General features: G+C 31.3%; 1 protein-coding gene across 5 annotated transcripts in view; it reads right to left on the bottom strand.

The window, feature by feature from the left end:
* LOC111621182 overlaps positions 1 to 20,349 on the bottom strand; it is a 66,498-nt gene that overhangs the window by 4,091 nt on the left and 42,058 nt on the right. For all 5 annotated transcript variants that reach the window (XM_023363275.1, XM_023363271.1, XM_023363264.1 and 2 more), the window contains 9 exons: positions 18,577 to 18,693; positions 18,330 to 18,416; positions 18,200 to 18,262; positions 13,355 to 13,433; positions 12,855 to 12,940; positions 12,300 to 12,353; positions 11,966 to 12,073; positions 8,370 to 8,484; positions 5,322 to 5,424 (listed from right to left, as the gene is read on the bottom strand). In XM_023363275.1, coding sequence (XP_023219043.1) covers positions 5,322 to 5,424; positions 8,370 to 8,484; positions 11,966 to 12,073; positions 12,300 to 12,353; positions 12,855 to 12,940; positions 13,355 to 13,433; positions 18,200 to 18,262; positions 18,330 to 18,416; positions 18,577 to 18,651 — 770 coding nt within the window. In that variant the 5' untranslated portion in view covers positions 18,652 to 18,693. The remainder of the gene's footprint in view (positions 1 to 5,321; positions 5,425 to 8,369; positions 8,485 to 11,965; positions 12,074 to 12,299; positions 12,354 to 12,854; positions 12,941 to 13,354; positions 13,434 to 18,199; positions 18,263 to 18,329; positions 18,417 to 18,576; positions 18,694 to 20,349) is intronic.

Raw genomic sequence — 20,349 nt, 5'->3', positions numbered from 1 at the left:
CAAGCATGTGTGTTCTAAGCAAACCTTCTTTGTGCTTTCTCACTTTGAATACAATTTGATGGGTTACTTGCTCAACTTCAAGCTTGACATTTTCAAACTCTCTCTGTACTTGTTTTAGTCATAATTAAGATTGAAGCAATCATTTTCAGTAATACTCTATATTCTTTTTAAAACATGTCAATGCATTTGGAAAGCAGATTAATTTTTCACTATTGTAAAACAAACTGGAGTGAGATCAGGAACATGAACACGTAAATTATAACATAAATGCCAACAGACATAAAAAAACACATTTTCTAAATTTTCTGTCAAAATAAAACACAAAATTGATTAAAGCAAATTTCTTCATTTTATATGCTGAAAACTTTTCTATTGAAGTATAGCCAAGAAGAGAAGTCTCTCACAGTGACATTCACTTTTGTAGAAAAGGTCCTATCTAGATTCAAACAATAACAGATATTTGCTAGCAAATACAAAAATCAAAAAACATTTAAATTTGAATTTGTTGCAAGATTTTATGTACATATTTGAGAATACAAAGTTTACTAGTTTTTAACACTGATTCAATATGAGGCTCTTGTTGATAATAATAATTGCAGATCATGCATTGGCATATTGTTAGATCTAAATCTCTTATCTTGTCTTCAAAGTATTTTACAAATTTATTAAAATGTCAATTATGAAATTTTAAAATAAAATGCTTTGTAAATCCATTATAATATTGACAGATTTAATTTTATCCCAATCTTTTTGTGTCAGACAATTTGACTCAATACTCTGTTTCATTCTTTGACAAGCTTTAACTAATATGAATCAATGATAGAAGTATAACATGTGTTAGCTCTCTGTTCACCCAGGTTACACCTCAGACAGAATTTTTTTTTTTAAGATAATTTGATACTATTGCAGATATAATTGCAATTTTCAATCTTTCATAAGTTCTGCTTCTTGCAGATTTTACTGTTATTTTTTAAAAATTTACATATTGTATTTGATACATATACAGTTGAACCCCGGTTAACGACCAAATCGGTTAACGAACATCCTGGTTAACGACCAAATTGGTTAACGAACTTTTATTTTGCAAAAATTTTGTCTCAGATAACGAACTTAACAGCTTTTTGTGTCAAATTTGTAAGTTTGCTTTCACAAAACTTTCTGAACCACTTACGGCACATGGAATCATCAATGACTCCCTCACCATACACATAACATATCTTTTTTTGTGTCTGCGAAGCATTCTTGCCTTTTCAGAAATAAAAAAGCATAATATATCGAAAATTCTCCTTATTTTCTGCCATTTGTAATGCTTAACAAAATTTTAAAAACACAACTAAGTAACACAACTTTATTCTCAAATACTAGCTGAGATCCCTTTTGTCAAACAACATCAAAATTTTACACATGTGAAAGAAATAACACTTCGGTGTGGCGTTTTTAGTCAGCTGGTGCTAAAAACGAAATGAACTTTTGCATCAACCCAGTAGTTTCCAGCTGTTCTGGAACCTCACAAATTTCAGTTGCTCTTAGGTGTGCGCGAGGTAAGCATTGTTTTTTCGAGTGTGCTAAACTTCGTTTTTTAGTTTTGTTATTTATACTGTATATTTAATCAATATGGCACCGGAGAAAGAGAAAAGTGACAGTGGAAATAGAAAACATTTTAGTGTAGCATTAAAGAAAGAAATTATTGCAAAATACGAGAATGGCATTCGTGTTTCTGACATCGCTAAAGAATATAATGTGGCAAAATTGACTATCTCTACAATTATTAAAAACGAAAAAGCATTTAAGGCTGCCGACGTGGCTAAAGGAGCGAATGTGATATCGAAACAAAGATCTAAAGTTTTAGATGAAGTTGAAAAACTGTTGCTAATATTGATCAATGAAAAGCAACTTGCTGGAGACAGTGTTAGTGAAGCACTATAATTTGTGAAAAGGCTAAAAATTTATACAATGACTTGTTGACACAGACACCCAGTACAAGTGCAGACAGGCAGGATTTTAAAGAGAGCCGAGGGTGGTTTGATAGGTTTCGTCGACGAACTGGCATTCACAGTGTCATAAGACACGGGGAGGCTTCAAGTTCAGCAAAAGCTTCAAGCAGCAAAAGCATCTGTAGATGAATTTGCAGAGTTTGTAAAAAGTGAACGATACGTCTGGAATCAAGTGTTTAATTGCGACAAGACCGGTCTTCTTTGGAAAAGAATGCCTAGACGAACATACATAACTCAAGAAGAGAAAGCACTTCCCGGGCACAAGTCCATGAAGGACAGACTCACTCTTTTATTTTGCGCTAATGCAAGTGGTGACCTCAAAATCAAGCCACTTTTAGTCTACAATGCTGAAAATCCCTGTGTCTTTAAGAGCGAAAATGTGATAAATTCCAAACTGCCTGTATAGTGCTAGCACATTTTAGAAAAATTTTGATTAAGAGAGTAAGACAATCAACTTTAGACTACTGTACTTTCTTGTTCCTTATCAAAAGAGACCTCGACTCTAAGAAACTCCCAATGCAGTGCTACCCGATATTTTTATGAAGGGGGGGATTCCTCTTCCAAGCATTAAGCTCCATAAAGGTATGTACAGTGCTACTTTATTAAATAAAGTTTACATATTTGCTGCTGTAATGATAGATACTACGTTTTCTTATATTTTCATCAAAGAAAACCCATTTTACAAATAAAATTACAAAAATACTGACGGCTAAAACGGATTAATTGTATTTGCATTAATTTCTATGGGAAAAATTGCTTTGGTTAACGAACGTACTCGTGGAACAGATTATGTTCATTAACCGGGGTTCCACTGTATTTATGTTAAAATTAGTAGTAAATATTAATTTTACAAATACGCCATGATTTTAAAAATAATCTGTGATTTCTTTCTTATTTTTGGCTGGAACATTTCAATGACAAAACTAATAAAATTGGTTTAGATTAAGCAGAGTGTGAATTAGCACAAGTTCAGATTAATGTGAGTTCACTGTATTAAATTTTATTTATTTTTAAGATTTATCAGATTATCCTATTAATAAATATATAAGGTATTTATATATAATAGAAGAAAATCTAAACTAGTCCAAAATATGGTAACTGCATTTATCTAGTTGAGATTTTTTTCACATTATATGTTATATATCTTATAATTCTGCTATATACATATCTATATCTGACTGCATACAAATTTAATTAATAATATCATACTGAAATTTAAGAGACCTATTTTCTTCTGTATTAAAAAATCTGATAACTTCAAATTTTCTTTACGCATTCTTTTATGTCTATGTTATGTTTATAATGCAAATTTTATTGAAGAATTCATTTGAAATATTAAAATAATTTTATGTAGTTACAATAGATGGCAAACCATAAAGAATACATTTTTCTCCAATTCTATTAGAGCAATATTCTCATGTAAGGCATGATATGAAGTATATTTGTTTAAACAGTACAGACACCCTAATCAGTAATTAATCTATAAAAGAGAAATATTTTTGTATTAAAAGTTGTGTCTATAATAATTGTAAAGACCTAAATTATCAAATCAGGAATGAACAAATAGTCATCTATACCAATAATAATTGTATAAAAACAGAATTTTTAATGCATAATAATATGAAAAGTTATTAGTAAACAGGTTAGAGCAAGAATCCCAAAATTTTTTTGACTGTCAAAGCCTTCAAGAATTTCTCAATCTTTAATTGACCCCTTTTTGTTTTTGCTAGTGCAATTAGTGATAATATAAATAAATAAATCTGATAAGTCAGTGTTAATCCACACATTTCCTTAGAAAAGATCTACTTACAAGGTACAAACCAGAATTACATACTGTTTAGCCATAACTTCTAAACTACTCAGTTCTGAAAAATGTTTGATGTCACTTTGACATAATCCCAGTCAAGACACACTTGGCATCTCTCTAACCACTTGTCAAAGCATTGTGCAAATTTGTTTTCTAAAGTCCTTCAAAACCACTGGAAAACCTTACTCCCAAGAGCAGATTTTGATGAATAATGTGCCCCACAGAGTGAATCCTTCAGGTTTGCAATTAGACAGCAGTCACTTGGAGCCTGATCTGGCAATTATGAAGGATGCAGCAAGATTTTGATAGCCTTTTCTATCAGAAAATCTCATACAACTTGAGTTCCATGAGCATTGCTCCAGTGCAAGACAAAATTTGTGTGCAAAATTGGGATGTCATTAATTAATTGTAGGAAGTAAATGTTTGTCCAGTATATCTTTTGCATACTAACTAGTAATCATATAATCTTTTGATAATGATTACATAAGAATCACAATCCATGTTTGTCCCAGAAAATGGTCATAGAATTTTGCTGTTGGAAACAACTTGTCAAAACTTTTGGGGAGGTGAGTAAGCAGCATGTTTCCCCTATTTTGGTTGGTGTTTGGTTTTGAGGTTGAGAAGTGGAAGCCACACTTCATCCATTGTGATCACATGATCCAAAAAGCAGTCATTGGTTGTAACATTCCTGGCCAACATTGACTAACTTCAATTTGAGTGCATTTCTTTTCATTATCCAATTGGCATGGAATCCTGTGCACAGAACTCTTCATTGTGTATAAATGATTAATCAAAATTGTTGAACAGTTCCATGTGATAGGCTTGTAGCATCAGCAATTTCGTCCATTGTCAATTGTTGCTCTTCCATCACCACCTGTTCCACCCAAGCACTGTTTTCAGAAATTGCAAGAGCAGGGCAACCAGAGTGTGGCTCATCTTTGGTGGAGTTTCTTCCATCTGAAAACTATACAATCAGCATGGGCAAGCTCCCCATAGATGTCCATTAACTGTTTGTGAATGGCGGCACTTTTTCACAAGTGAACAAAAATTTGATGACAGCATGCTGCTCCTGAACTGAAAAACTCCATGCTTTCAGACACACACAGAACAAGTTTACAAAAAATATGAATTACTCCACAACTGCTACTGGCACATGGAATTTCACAAGTCAACTGACAAAGGCTTGTTCAAACTTGTTCCAAGAGGGCATGCTTACATAGTTTGTAATTCTGGCATGCACCTCATACAATGTGCAAATTTACAACATACTATCAAACTGTCATATACAAAATTTATCCCACTGAACTAATAACTTTTAATAAACTATTTTCAATTAATCCCTGCCTAATTTTCAACCCCCAAAAATGTCTTATTGACCCCAAGAGTTGATAGAGACCACTTTTGGGATCTTGGGTTAGATACTGTTTTAAGACATTAACATTTCCATTATAAATATTTCTATCTCATTTTATTAAGATAATTAATTAATTATAATTAACAGAAAATTTTTAATATCATACCGAAGTTTCCAAACAGGTACACTGCCATGTTCTTTTAATCTTTCCTGTATGCCAACATCAGGAATGTAACCAGAAATTATATCACCTCCAACCATGAGAACACCTATAAATATTTCAATGTTTAGTATCTAATGAATTAAATCTTGATTAATTATTTGATTAAAAAAAATCAATATTAAAACTAAAACAAATAGTAATATATTCTATTTTTTTTTACATATAATTAAATTTATTTAACTATACTTTAAAAATCAATTATTATTACTATATTAATTAAACATTAAAACAATGCCAAACTTGACAATACAGAACCAAAAACAAAACCTTTTTAATCCAGCAATTATTTAAACACAAAAACAAACTTTTTGGCTATCTTAATTAGCCATCCTCAAGTCACATCATAGGACTAAGAGAGGCTGGTTGGTCCAACAAATATATCAGATGCCATCTTGGTTAGAGTGATATAGTAACTGTTCAGTGGATCAGAGAAGGCACATAACCATCAAGAGACTCAGGATACCTTAGACAGAAAACTGTTCAAGAGTATCGTGTAGTCAGAAGAGGAGCTACCTTCAAGCCAATATCAACATCACTAACAGCCATTTGAAGGCATTTGCCATCCTCCATGCATCCTGTATCAAGGAATACCATTCAGAGATGACTGGCAGAAGCTTGGATTAGATGACAACATCCATTAAGGTGCCTACCACTGACCTTCCAAAATAGGCAGAGCCATCTGCATTGGTGCCAAGCTTGATCATCCTCAGACAATGTCTGATTGCAGGCACATTATCTTTAGCAACAAATCCTGTTTTTTCTCAGTGCTGATGACCACTGCATACAAATATGGAGGAGGACTAGCTAGTGTTCCAATCCTGCAATTCTTGTCAAGCAGCACACAACCATCATTCATGGTATGACAGTCTGGTGAGCCATCTCTTGGGACAGCTGATCTCCTCTAGTTGTACTGCAAGGCAATCTGATGGTTTGTATATATGTTGATGACATTATGAAGCCGATTGTTCTGCCTACACTGTCGAGCTGCCCAGGTGGTGTTTACCAACAAGACAACACTTAACCACATAACTTAGTGCATGACTTTCTCAACGATGTCTTCAAGGATTTAATGCCTTCCCTGGCCATCCAGGTCCCCAGACCTATCACAAATAGAACACATCTGCAACATGCTGGGATGGCAATTGCAGTCTTCTTAGAATATCACTGAATTAGCTGACCAGTTGCAAAATTTATGACAGAATTTTTCACAGAGACAAAAGTGCAACTTAATTGATTGTGCTGCACAGAATAATGATTTGTCTAGCTGCCAAGAAAGGATTTACCACTTACTAAAATGTCATCTTGTTGCTGCTATTTCTCAATAAAACTTTTTTGCTCCCAAATTCTAATCATATGCATATCTCCTCAAATAATACATAAATGCTAAGTTTCACGGCTGTAGCTCAATTTATGAATGTATATACAGTGAAATGTCCATTAACGGACACTCCCGAATAGCAGACATCTCTACTTAATGGACATTTTTACAATCCCCCAGACCCTTCAAATATGACATCTATAATATTTACTTCTAAATAACAAACACCATCATCCATAACCTATCTTACAAAAACAAAGTCCCTCCTTCAATATTCTGAAAGAATTAATTACATACAAAAGATTTTAAAACTAAAACAAAGAATAAATTCAAATACTCTTTCAGAGGACAAGTTTTGACAGTAGGAGTCAAATAAAGACTGGCTTAAAATAGGAATAGGGAGGAGGGCAGGTTGTAAAAAGCTGAACAATACTCTATCTGTTAGAGAAAACTAATCTGGTTAAATTGTCAATCACTGTTTATCATCATACATATTAATGTTATTAAACTTATGTCTTATTGTTGAAATTAAGCTTATGGTACCAAGAAACCATAAACTTTTCTGAAGTTATTCATTCATTTGACAAGAACCGTAGTACAGTAGTAATGAAAAAAAAAACTTAAAACAGTTAGGACAGCAGTATTTATATGGCAAAAGTTCAAAAATCATGTTAAGAAGGCAATTTGCTGACCACTTTAAAGTGTAAGAAGCTATTCAGTTTTCTTGCATTTATGACATAATTTATAATCTTAATATATACATATTTGATGGAGCCCATGTCTAGAGAAAATTGTGTGTATTAAAACTTTCCAGTTGAACTTGCATAACTTCTGCTGAGTGTGGTCTAGCATCATGGAACATCACACCATCTTTTAGTTCTGGTTACCTGTCTTCAATAGCAACTTTCAGCTTATCTGATCGTTGACAATATTTCTCTGCAGTAATGGTTTCATTAGGTTTTAAAAGTTCATAATAAATTATTGTTTTCTGATCCCACCAAATACAAAGCATTATCTTCTTTCCATTCAATGGAGACTGCACTGCCAGAATAGATCACTGTTTTTTCCTCATGTTGCTGTATAGTATCCATTTTTCATCAACTGTTACTTATCTAGCCAAAAATTAGTCATTCTTTAGCCTTCCACTTGGAAGAACACACATATATACCCTAACAATTTTTTCTCTGAAAATATATGGAGCATCCATACATCAAACCTGCTAACCATGCTGATTCTTTCAATATGATCAAAAGCTGAAATCCAAAGTTTTGCTCCATCACAATTTATCTTGATTGCTTCTTATTTCTGCACAAATAAGATCATCATCTATAACTGAAGGTCTGCCTGAATGTGTTCATCTCTATAAGAAAGATTTCCATATTTATATCTAGCAAACCCTTTCCTGCCGATACTAAATGAAAGAATGATTTCTGTTATTTATTAAAAATTTTGGAAAAAATATATTTTGCCGAGCAGGAAACACAGTCACTGGATTTAAAAAAGCTTATCTGCTCAAATAAAGTTTGAAATGCCAACTGTTGGATTTAGAATCTCAGTTCTGTAGGAATTTTTCTTGCATTAAACAAAATGCTACTAATAAATAACTTCTTACTACTAAAATTTAATCCATTTTGAAAAATGTAAATTTTTATCAAAATCAGCACTAAACTTACTATAAAATCCATCTTCGGCACCTGATCCATAAGATTCTGGTGTCGGAGCTATCGAATTAGAACCATGACCCACTTCAAAACAATGCAAATAACGCTGGCCATCTAATGTTGTAACCTAATAAAATTACTTTTATTCAATGTCAAAAATTTTTGAAATTATACATATAACATTAATATGATTTAAATTACCTCAGGCAAAGCAACATAATATAACAATATAATTTGCAAAAAAAATTAAATTATCAGTGGTTTATTATTCAGTGGTTTTATCCACTTGATCATTGGTGAACTTATATGTGAAATTGCATCGCTCATGTGCAATTGCTCGTAGACTAATGAATTCCTAAACAGCCTTCAGTACACTATAGGTAACCTTTACCTAGCCCTATCAGTGAATTAAAATAATATTGTTTAATTTAAACTTATTATTAGTCTAGTACAGGGGTTGGCAGTTTGTCAAGTGAGAAGAGCCAAATTGTCATGGAAACAGGATAACAAAAGTACCAGAGAGTCGCATATATATACCAGAGAGACACCCCCTAGTGCACATTACAGGCATTCCATGACAATAATAAATTCCTATTACAAATATACTGAATTATTTATATTGTTATTGGCCAAATGAATAATAATAATTTATACTGTTAATGTAAATAATACTTTATATTGTTAATTTAAATGTGCGAAATATGATACACGATAGGGGCACCTCTAATGGCCGTTTTTGGCATAACGTTACACGAACGGATGGATACATGTTCAATGGGTTATATATATAGATATGCTTCAAATGCTACCACTTGCATGCAACTCATATTGATCAACGCGAGTGTGGTCATTTGCGGATGGGCTAAAGAGTGATAGAGAGTATGCTGTACGAGTTGAAGTTTGTTCAGCAGCTCTATCTCATAAACTCATTTTTCTGGTCCCAGGCTTGCCAGATACTTAATCTAGTATTGTACCATTTTTTGCTAGAGCTACAGTTTTGGATATTAAAAAAAATTAAATGTTAACCTTTATTTTTTAATGGTAAAGTTTAAATTTAAGTGACTTCTTTTAAACTCATCTTTTTCCCTTGATGAAAAGGTAAAATCAGAATTCATACTTTATTTTAGCAGAATGTAGTATGAGTATATAGTAAATATAGTAAAATAAAATTTGGAGCTGATTTCAAGTTATGAAAAAGAATTGCACACTAAGCTTAATTTACATGTACAAATCAATAAAATGTTAATAATCTAACCTATGATGAGGATAATGTATTAGCAATAAGTAGTGATAAGTACAGAATAAAAAACTGCAAAGTTCAGTTTACTGCTATTCATTCTTATACAATAGACATGTACAGTATAATACAATGCTTGAAAATGCAAAAGCTTGTTTTGAAGATGTGGGTTGAAGAAGAGTTAATAAATAAAAAGAATTTAGACAAAATATTCATAAAAATATACAAACATATTAATGTATACATTGTATTCATTAATATTTTTTGATGTCATCATTGACTTGACTTCAGATACCATCACACTAATGTTATGGTACCATACATGAGAAATCACTTCTTACAGCTCTTATTCCGTTGAAGGCCATGCTTTCTGAACTTTGAGAGAACACAAAAGACAAGACATTTTCAATTGGTTTTGGTATAGCAAATTTCTGGCCCAATCTGCCACTCATATGCCCACTTCTGAACACCCTTTTCATTTGAAAAAGAGTGAAAAGATGTGTAATTGATTATTTTAAAAATATTAAACACTTTTAAAACTAGAAATGTACACTTACTTATCTACATGTATGGAAGTATGCCGAATCTTGTTAGATATCACTTAGTCATGACACCACAAGATGCACTTGGTTGAACTATACTTTTTGCAAGAACAGTTACATTTAATTTGAATTCATTTTGCCATCCACAAAATAAAAGTTTCCAACGCCACTGTAGGTGAATGCATTTCAAATCATTACTGAAAGAACATACCAAAAAGTATTCTCTTCAAGTAATGATTTGAAATAAATCTCGCAAGTAACTCTGAGTAATGTGTTTTGTCCACTTTGTAGCATACAAGTTGGGGTTAGTTACTAGATAAGGAAAAATGGCCTTCATTTAAAATAAGATTTGTTGCCATTGTTCTTTTGTCCATTTGCAATGCTTTTTGGCCCATGCCAATCTTGCATTCTTTTTTTTTTTATGTTAGTAACAGTTTTTTCTTTACTTTGTATTAAAAAATTCCTATTATATGGATAAGGGGTAATGAAATTCTGTATTTCTTTTCTCTGTAAACCTTACAAGTAAGTTAGAAGTGCTATATTGAAATTCTCAAACATCTAAAGGTGTTCAATAATGATGACTTTATTCATTTAATTTATTGTTATAAATGCATTTCAGAACGACAAATTTAATTAGCACTGAAGAGGACACAATAACCTATATTATTCTGAAATGTATTTGTAATAATAAATTAAACAAATAAAAAAGTCATCATCATTGAAAACCTTTGAATGTTAGAACGGTAAGGTTTACAGAGAAAAGAAAGGTTAAAAATTTCTGCTTCATAGAACCTCTTACAAACAACATATAAACTTGGGATCACAGCCATATTAACACATGGCCAAGCCAATAGGATTTCAGGTATTACACTCCTTATGCATGCAATAATGTACAATTTTTCTTTGTTTCTTTGTCACAAGATCATATGCACAAGGATTTTCTGCTCTGATGTCATAAAAAATGACTTAATGGAGGTTTGTCAGATAGCACAATGCAGTCTGCAAATTGTTACAACCTTAAATGCTTGTGTCTGTAAGATAGCTTGAGGCACTATGACTAACAATTTAAATGTTTCCACAGGTTTATTTCATGCCTTAAAAATACAAAAAAATAATTTTCTAGCCCTCCCTTTCATTATTTATTTCCAGTTTAATTCATTTCACATTAACCCACACTATCACAAAGTTTGCAGGACTCTCTATAGGACATAATTCTATAAACAAAATAATATCATAAACTAAACAATATATGATGTTGAAATTTGGCAAATGCAGAGAAGACATTACAGGATTTTCGAAAATAAATCAAATTCAAGAAATGGTAATTACATGCAAAGTAATTACGCATGAAAAATTAGTAGAAAATCACCACCTTATGCAAGAGATGGTGTAAGAAAAAAAACTGCATGTGAACATGAGTTTAAAGTTAGATGGATAATGGAAATTTAATTAAATAATTAATTATTTAATTAAAACCTTTAAATTTGAAATAAAAAACTTTTGATCAAATATAAAAAATAGTTAATAGAGTAAATAAGCACAGATCATTTGAGATTGGGTAGTATGTAATAGGTGTAACAATCTAATGTAGATATTAATTATCACTTTTTGTATTAAAGCATAATTTTGGAACTGAAAAAATAAAAATTTCACTTATTTTCATCTTAGTGCTTGCTTTTGATTTTGACATAACTACCTTTAAAAAAGTTACTAAATTAAATATTCAAAGATAAAATTTACATATTAATTATTTATTAGAAAAGAAATATCAAATATATAAGTTTTACTTTTATTTGTATAATATTACTTGTTATAAAAATCACACTTACTTTACACACACCATCACAAGATAATGATAATATAGCACTCTGATGATTCCGTACAAATGGCCAACTACTATGGAGAAATGTTATGTCACGGATGACATTGATATGGAGCTGAAGGAAAACAAACAAATCTTTTCAAGGCAGTCAATTTTGTTCTCAATTAATTAATTTCCACACAAGTACAAGAACACAAAATACCTAAATTATCATCTAATTCAGTTAATTGACAAAATACAGTGTAGTCTCAGCAGTATAACTCTTCAAATCTCTAATCTATCTAATATATACTCAGTTTATCTCATTATTTTAACGTTATTTTTAAATTAAACTCACTTACATCATAAATAAAATCCAATGGTAAAGGCATTCTGAGATCAAACAATGTCAATCCCTAAAGCAAAAAAGTAATAAGTGCATTGTATGAACTTATTATTACTCTTATTAACTAAAATTGAAAACAAAATCCATTGAAATCTGAATTTTTAAAAATTGAAAATATTTCACAAGGATTAATTAACCACTAGGAGATAGCTTGAAAGTTACATATTACCAGCACTTCTTTCAATGTATAAATGGTTTAAGTATCAGTATGGGTCCAATGCAATATGGATGGAGAACTAAGATGACCAATTCCACTTCACTTTTGTTTCAATTTCCAATTTTTAAAAAGTGTTTTATTTATTATTTTTTAATTGGATATTTTTACATGTTTTCAGAAAATTTTAAAATTTTTTGAAAGAATTCTAAAAGAAAAGATCAGGTCATCTTACTATATATTCTGGATGATGATAATGAATAAAAGGTGACTTTTTTCAATGAACTTTGTCTTCAATTTTATTTAGTAAAAAATCTTACAATTAAATACAATGAAAACATTGAATATAACATTTACCTTTCCATTAACACAACTGCAGACGGCCATATTGGGACAAATGGGATCAGCAGCAAGGCCTGCGCGGTCTCGTCCATTAAAGGCACCTAACACATTTAAATTTAAAATATTTGTGATTAATATATTCTTTTAAATGATCATCATACTAATTCAATAAATCTAAACAAATCCTTTTTACAATCCAATAATCAATTTTTCCCTTTCTCACAATTAAAATTCTCTCTCAAAATAAGAATGATATATAAAAAATTAATAATACTATAGCAGTATCTTATTCTATATTTAACAGAAGTTTCTGTCCAATTTGTTCATGTTTATCTCATAATGTTTTAACTGTAGAAAAAAGATTTGAAAACCTACAATTTAATAATTAATAATATTATAATGAAACACATTGATAATATAAATTAAAATTAAATACTTAAATCTTAAAATTTCTAAGTTAATTTTGAATGAATTTATATATTAAATCTGAAAATTAATAAAAAATTTTAACTTACAGTTGTCATACGACATGACCTGTTCTCCACGTTCCACATCAATAACGGCAAGTCTTCTGGCTGTTGTTGCTGCCAAAATCTACAAATAAGACAAGTTTTTACATTAAAAATTTTAAAGATTTCCTTTAACTGAAAAACAATCATTAAAAACAATAATTTTATTACTGGTTTCTTCTTCTTCATTTTTTTTTTTTTATATAATTCAAACTCATAGTTCATCATCCAATGCTAACTTTTTTACATTTAAAATAATAGCTGCAACTTTCTTCACTAGCAAAATTTACCATTAAATAAACCTTATTGAGATACTTAATAAAGTTAACTTTATTACAAGGTCATCAAGTTAAATCTGGAAAAGTCACCATATAATGAAAAAGAATTCAAAAAATAGAGGAAAAAATTGATATATTCTTACAAAAAATTAGTACAAAAGTATTACAACATACAAAATGATATTCTATGTAGCTTCCTTCAGCTTCCACAACTTTCTACAGCTTTAACCTGAAATGGTTGCAGGTGTGATTGATCCATGTTTGTCATCACCTCCACAATGGAAGCCTTTGAAGAATCCTTGGTATTGTGATGCTTTGCATTTACCATTGCCGCTACCATGCTTCACGTGTAGTATTTAAGAGAATTATAGTCAAGGTTGAACAGGTGACCCAAGTGGTGTGGGATGTTACCTTAAAGCCAGGCATGCATCTTCCTTGTCTTGTGAGATGAAGTGGAGCCCTGTTGGAATACACACTCCTCCCAGCATCCACTTCATCCATCCAGGGCTTCACAACTGTCTCCACCCAATGATGTAACAGTCAGTAATCATCCTCAAGTCCTTGCTGAAAAAGTGAGATGCCATGACATCATCCTCACTAATCATCTACCAGGACGATCAGAGAGACAGAAAATTTGGTGTGCATGACTATAGGCACACCAGAGAAATTCTGGCAGATCCAGTAGCCATTTTGGCAATTCAGCTTCCTGTCCTGGATGAAGTCTTCTTGTCAGAGAAGAACCTCAAGAAGCCAGCACTATTATGCTTGATGTTGTTCAGCAGAGCCTGAGTCTTCAGTTTTCTATCCTTGTTCTTGTCAGTAAAGAGCTGGTGATTCCTAAGGACCAGAGAATGGTATAACAGGTCCTCAGGAACTGCCAGACTTATTGTCAACCTTGCCATGCCCATATCTTTTACAAGGTCATTCATATTCTATGTACCGGTACCATCCTTTCCAATCGTCACCATCAATTTGATTACGAATACCACACTTCTCTTGCAATCAGAATGTTTACTGTGAGTTGCCCTGTCAGGAATCACTCTCATTGTTGTCAAACTCTCTGAACTTCTTGGCTATGTTGTAAACTTGCATCTTCCTGTAGTCAAAGCATGCCATGATTTGTGAGAGCAACTTTCCAGCGTGAAGCAATTCCAGTATAGCAGCTCTTCAGTCATATTCTCATGACATGTCTGAGCACAACCCCAGTTATTGACTGTTTGGTGCTTTCATCTTCAGGTACTTGATGCATGCATAAACTTTCATCAACAATCTTATCTCCAAGACTGCCCACAAAGAAATTCTGCATTTACCTCAATAACCTTGTATTTATGTCACTCATAATGTATGAAGGAAGTGAAATAGACCAGAAGCAAGCCATAGTAATAAAAAAAAAGTGAACATTAGTTCAATTCTCAAAGATATAAAAATATATAAGCACAAGAACACACAGTGAGTATATTAATTCATTGTGAGACACAACTTAGGAGTGATACACAACCGAAATTGTGAAAGCATCTCTTGCATTATATGTTCATGTGTTTTCAGTGTTTTTTTAGCTTTATTTTTGATTTTGATATATATACACAGGGTGTATCTAAATTAGTGTCCATAAATGTAGAGATGTGTTCTTGACACCTAAAGATTACAAAAACTTCATATGAACATGGGTCCAAAAACCCTTTGTTAGGGAGTTATAGGGTTTATTGCTAATGGTACATGTGAGGCATTTAACAACAGATTTACAAAAATTGCTCAAAGTGACCTCCTCCTGCTTTGATACATTCCAAGCCCCGCATTCCATGCTTTGCCATTGAAAATTTCTGAAGTGTTTCAAATTTGGTCAAAGCCATTTTGGATATGTTCCCCTCAGAACATTGACATTAGGTAAATTGTCTGGTAATGCTATGGAAGTCACTCTGAATAATACAAAACAGAAAAAAAGAAAAAAAAAATGACAATCAGACAAAACAAATGCTATGATGACCAACTCTAAAGAAGAAAGTGCATAAAAATGCAAGTTTGAAATGACTTACATAATCAAGAGTCACTACAGGGAATTCTTTTCATAACTCTCCAATGAAAGATTTTTGGACCATGTTCATATTGACTTTTTGTAATGTTTTTGTATCAGGAAAACATCCCTACATTTATGAACACCAATTTAGATACACTCTGTATATAACCCCCACCTATTAAGAAATGTATGGGAGCAACTACTTCTAAGAGGAATATTATAGAATCAATAATTAAGGTGAAAAAGGAACTTATAGTGAAACATGAAATGGTACACACATCTGCAGATCTGGCAGCCATGTTTAAGATGATGAAGTTGACAATGTGCACCACTGTCAGGAACAAGGAAGCAATAAAAGCAGCAAACATGGCTAAAGGTATGACAACACTGACCTCCAGAAAATTGATGTTATTGAGATGGAAAAACTCTTCCTAGTATGGTAAATGAAAAGCAACTGGCTAGTGATATCATCTCCGAGAGGATTATTTATGAGAAAGCCAAGCAGCTGCACACTGATCTTAAAGATTATCACTCCTCACTAAGATGCAGTAAACACAATTTTCATTTTATTATACAGTATTTATGTATTTTTTTNAATTCTTACCTGTCAACAATATATAATAACAGTGACATTAAGATGGAAAGTTGCAGCAACACACTGAGGAACCATAATACGTTGAAAAACTCCTAAAAATTTTTATAAAGTAGACGAATTAAAAACTAATAAAACTACTAATATTTTATTCGATTTACTTATAAATATATCGTACACACAAATACTAATAATATCCAAAGTGCATTTATAGACTTGAAGATACAGTATAACAAAAGTTTACGTTAACCTATCTTTATACTATAAACCACATTTATTAAAGCAATTTATTTCTATTACTGTCGCCTGTTTATAAATTTAAATTTTTTGCTAATAAAATTTCTTATTTAATCGTTTTTAGGTTTACCTAAAAAAATAATGAGAGAAAATAGATTTCAGGTGTTTTTTTTGCATATTATATTATATTGCATGGTTTAATATAATTTTTAATAAACCGATAAATTGTAAACAGATGATATGTGAACACATCGTGTTTAACTAAGATATTACTAAGACATTATTTGCAGAAGTAACAGCAACTCTACTAGAGATACCCTGGTGTTCACCTGCACTACATTTGACTATAGAAAAATAATAATAATATATATTTATAACAAAATATGCTATGACATGCAGTTTTGTTATCTAATCTCATTAATATGTTCAATGTAATGGTAAATGTGATTGTTACTTTATTAAATTCAAATGTTTTAAAACTTTAATATTCAAAATTAAATGTGCCTGATATAACAGCCTTAGTGGATGCTTATAATAATAACCCATATGGGTTGACGCTAGAATTAGAACAATCTGACCCCGCAGAGGTCCATTTCCTACATATAAATATTAGGTTAGAAAAAGATGGCATCAGCACTGCGGTGTACCATAAACCAGGATCTGTGTCGTCGTACATCCCTGTGGAGTCATGCAATCTGGTTTCCTACAAGATGGCGGCATATAAAGCCTTAATCAGAAGAGCCTTCACACATTCTTCTAACATACAGGCTCGTGATAAAGAGCTAGTGTCTATACAGCGAGTTGCCGCAGAACATGGTTACTGCAAACATATATGTAAGACGATACAAAATTATAGCTGGATATATGTAGATAGCGCACGGCTGGTAGACCAACACATTGATAACCAACCGGAAGACATAGAACGGATCCCCATCACCTATAACCCATATGTAAGATCTATATACGACAAGATTGCTAGGAAGCGCCAAATATGTATTGCTTATAGGAGGTGTCCCACTATTTTTAACATCTTAAGTAATGGGAAGGACCCTCCTAACCCCAGTAAAAGACCAGGAATCTATAGTGTCCCTTTGAGAGATAATAGATTCAATAGGGATTTAGTATATATAGGCTCTACTAAAAGATCCATAGGCATCAGAATGCAAGAACATAGAGCAGACATTCATCATGGGAGAACCAGCATGGCCCTTGCAACATACGTAACAGACCTGGACATAGTTGCCGACTTTAATAGAACCAATCTTCTCCTTGAGGTGCCTCCCAATGAACATCTCAAGTGGTTAGATGCGATGCACATCTTTAAATCCTCTATCGAAACTATGTGCATAAATTTTAAAGAGGAGATGATTTTGTCGATGGCCTGGCAAGAGTTGATACACAGCACACTTTAGCCGCTCGTTATATCCAAGCAGGCAGACCTGTCAAGCATGCGCAACATATAAATTTAAAAGAACCATTCAAACTCAAGAACAAAGTTATTTGAAAAGCATTCAGTAATCGAATTTACGAGCTAAAACTGTAGGAACTTGATGAAGAGCCCAGAAGGGGTTCAAAAATGTTTGTTTTTGTACTTGTTAGTCAATCGTACTACACCATAAACTGGTTCAGTATATGTGACTTTAATATTCATTTAATAATTATAATCATTAATATTTTTAAAATATATTTTATAAACTTAAAAAAGTTCTAAAGATTATAATCAAACTTACTCTGGAACCATCACTGGTAAAACGAACAGCATTTACATTTCTTGCTAATCCCATAGTTGTAATCTTAAAATTAGAACAGCAGATGCATTTAATTATTTTAACATTAATATTAGAAAAATTTATTTATTACCTGATAACACATTAGCAGTTCCATTCGTTGAGCTGAATAAAGATTTACTTTGCCATCATAAGCTCCAGAACAAAATAGATATCGATCCTGTATGATATTTTTATATTATAAAATCAGTACACTAAAACTAAACTAAGTTTTTAACATATTTTTGAAAAGTTACTAAAAAAATCTTACTTATCAAAAATGAAAAATTCTCTAAATATTGATTAAAAAAAAAAATAAACAACTAAAATGGATTACATACTCTCGGACTAAAAGCAACTCCACGAACACTTCCCTGATGGAATTTTAAAAATTTTGGAGTCCCTTCTTGCTGCATTTTAAGAGGTGGACGGCTACTTATAATATTTGAATTTCCTTACTAAAACAGATTTAAAAATTAAATCATTTCAATTATTTGTTCACAAAAATAGTAAAAATTTATTATTTTATAAAATAGTAATTTTTTAAAAATAATTTTTTTAAAGTTATTCAAGTTAAATAATAATCTATAACTAAATATAATTCAGAATAAAATAATTTAATAATTAAAAAAATACTTTTTAAAATTTATAAACAAACATTTTTAAAAACATTCACACAAACGTTAGGAAATATTAACATAGTAACTTTTTCATACTTTCAAGAGTATAATATTAATGTAAATGTTTCTCATTGAATAGGGCAAGAATGGGCAACCTTTTTCTATGTAATGGCTGCATTTCAAAACTTTTCAACTGACGCAGGCTGCATACAAGAGAAAAGAGGGGGGAATTCCGGTAAATCACAATTATTTATTCGTATATAATTATAAATTAGCATAAGTATACTTAATTTAGCTTCTGGAACTGATGTAAACATAATATATTGGAAATATTTAGTCACTGCTAATATTAAATTAGTTTTGATGTGAGTCTATTAGATGATTTCTTGTTTTAATTTTTACTAAATTCATTGCGGGGAAAACTATTCACATACATAAGTTGTATAAAAAAATGTTTGAATTTTTGCTGCATACTTCGTTAAGCTGGGAAATTGATATATTTTATGCAACGCAGGCTGCAAAAAATATTAATTCAGGCTGCATGCAGCCCAAGGGCTGTGTGTTGCCCATCACTGGAATAGGGAGTCAACTATGTTAAATATAGCAAACAAACATTTCATTTCTAACAAAATGTCTATTCAGTTACAGCATTAACAGAACTTAAGAGATGCAGTATTTTGAATTATTCTAGTTCTTTATGGCCCAATTCAGATGACATGCATCAACATCTGCCTAATGCCAAAGTAATCAGTTTTTTCAATAATCAATACCAAAATAATTTTTTTTAAATGTTATTTATATTATAAACAATACCATCAATTGGTTTAATTAATACAACAGTTTTTAGACATTTTAAATGACTTTCCTCAGGCATTTGAAATATAAACACACAGACAGAATGAAATGTATAAAATGGTGAAATGAAGAACAACACTCAAAATTAAATAATAAACATAACTAAAAATCAGATACATATAAATTAAATTTTAAACTTTAAGAATTCCTTATCCATTTCCAGACATCAGAGATGAAAATGTCCTTAGAATTGATACAAGAGCTTTTCAAGGTATGCTTATGGATTTGTGCGGAATCTGCTGATTTAGCAAACCTGGGATCAAAGATGTTTTAAAAGCTTGGCTTTGTCCTAGAAAATCTGCATATCACTTACACTGACAATTTAATATGATTATCTCTAATTAAAGCCAATTATTTGAACATAAAAATAAAAAACTTTTGAGCAGTATGGTAAAAATGGTAATTATGTAGAAAAGTATGTAAAATATGGAAAAAAATATATTTTAACAATATTTACAGTATTTTTCTTCTTATCAAAAAACGGACCTTATTTAAAAAATAGCCCTCGTATATGTTATATTCTGAGGTACCTAAAAATAATTTTATTAATTTTGAGGTGATATCTGTATATTTGGAACCTGACTTCAACAGAATTTTTTAAATTTACATGAAAAAATCTATTAAAATTTAACTTTGTAT

The sequence above is a fragment of the Centruroides sculpturatus genome, unplaced genomic scaffold, assembly GCF_000671375.1.
Source record: "Centruroides sculpturatus isolate CEXI.00-Female unplaced genomic scaffold, Cexi_2.0 scaffold45, whole genome shotgun sequence".
NCBI classification, from domain to species: Eukaryota; Metazoa; Arthropoda; class Arachnida; order Scorpiones; family Buthidae; genus Centruroides; species Centruroides sculpturatus.
This window is presented reverse-complemented; position numbering and strand designations above follow the sequence as displayed.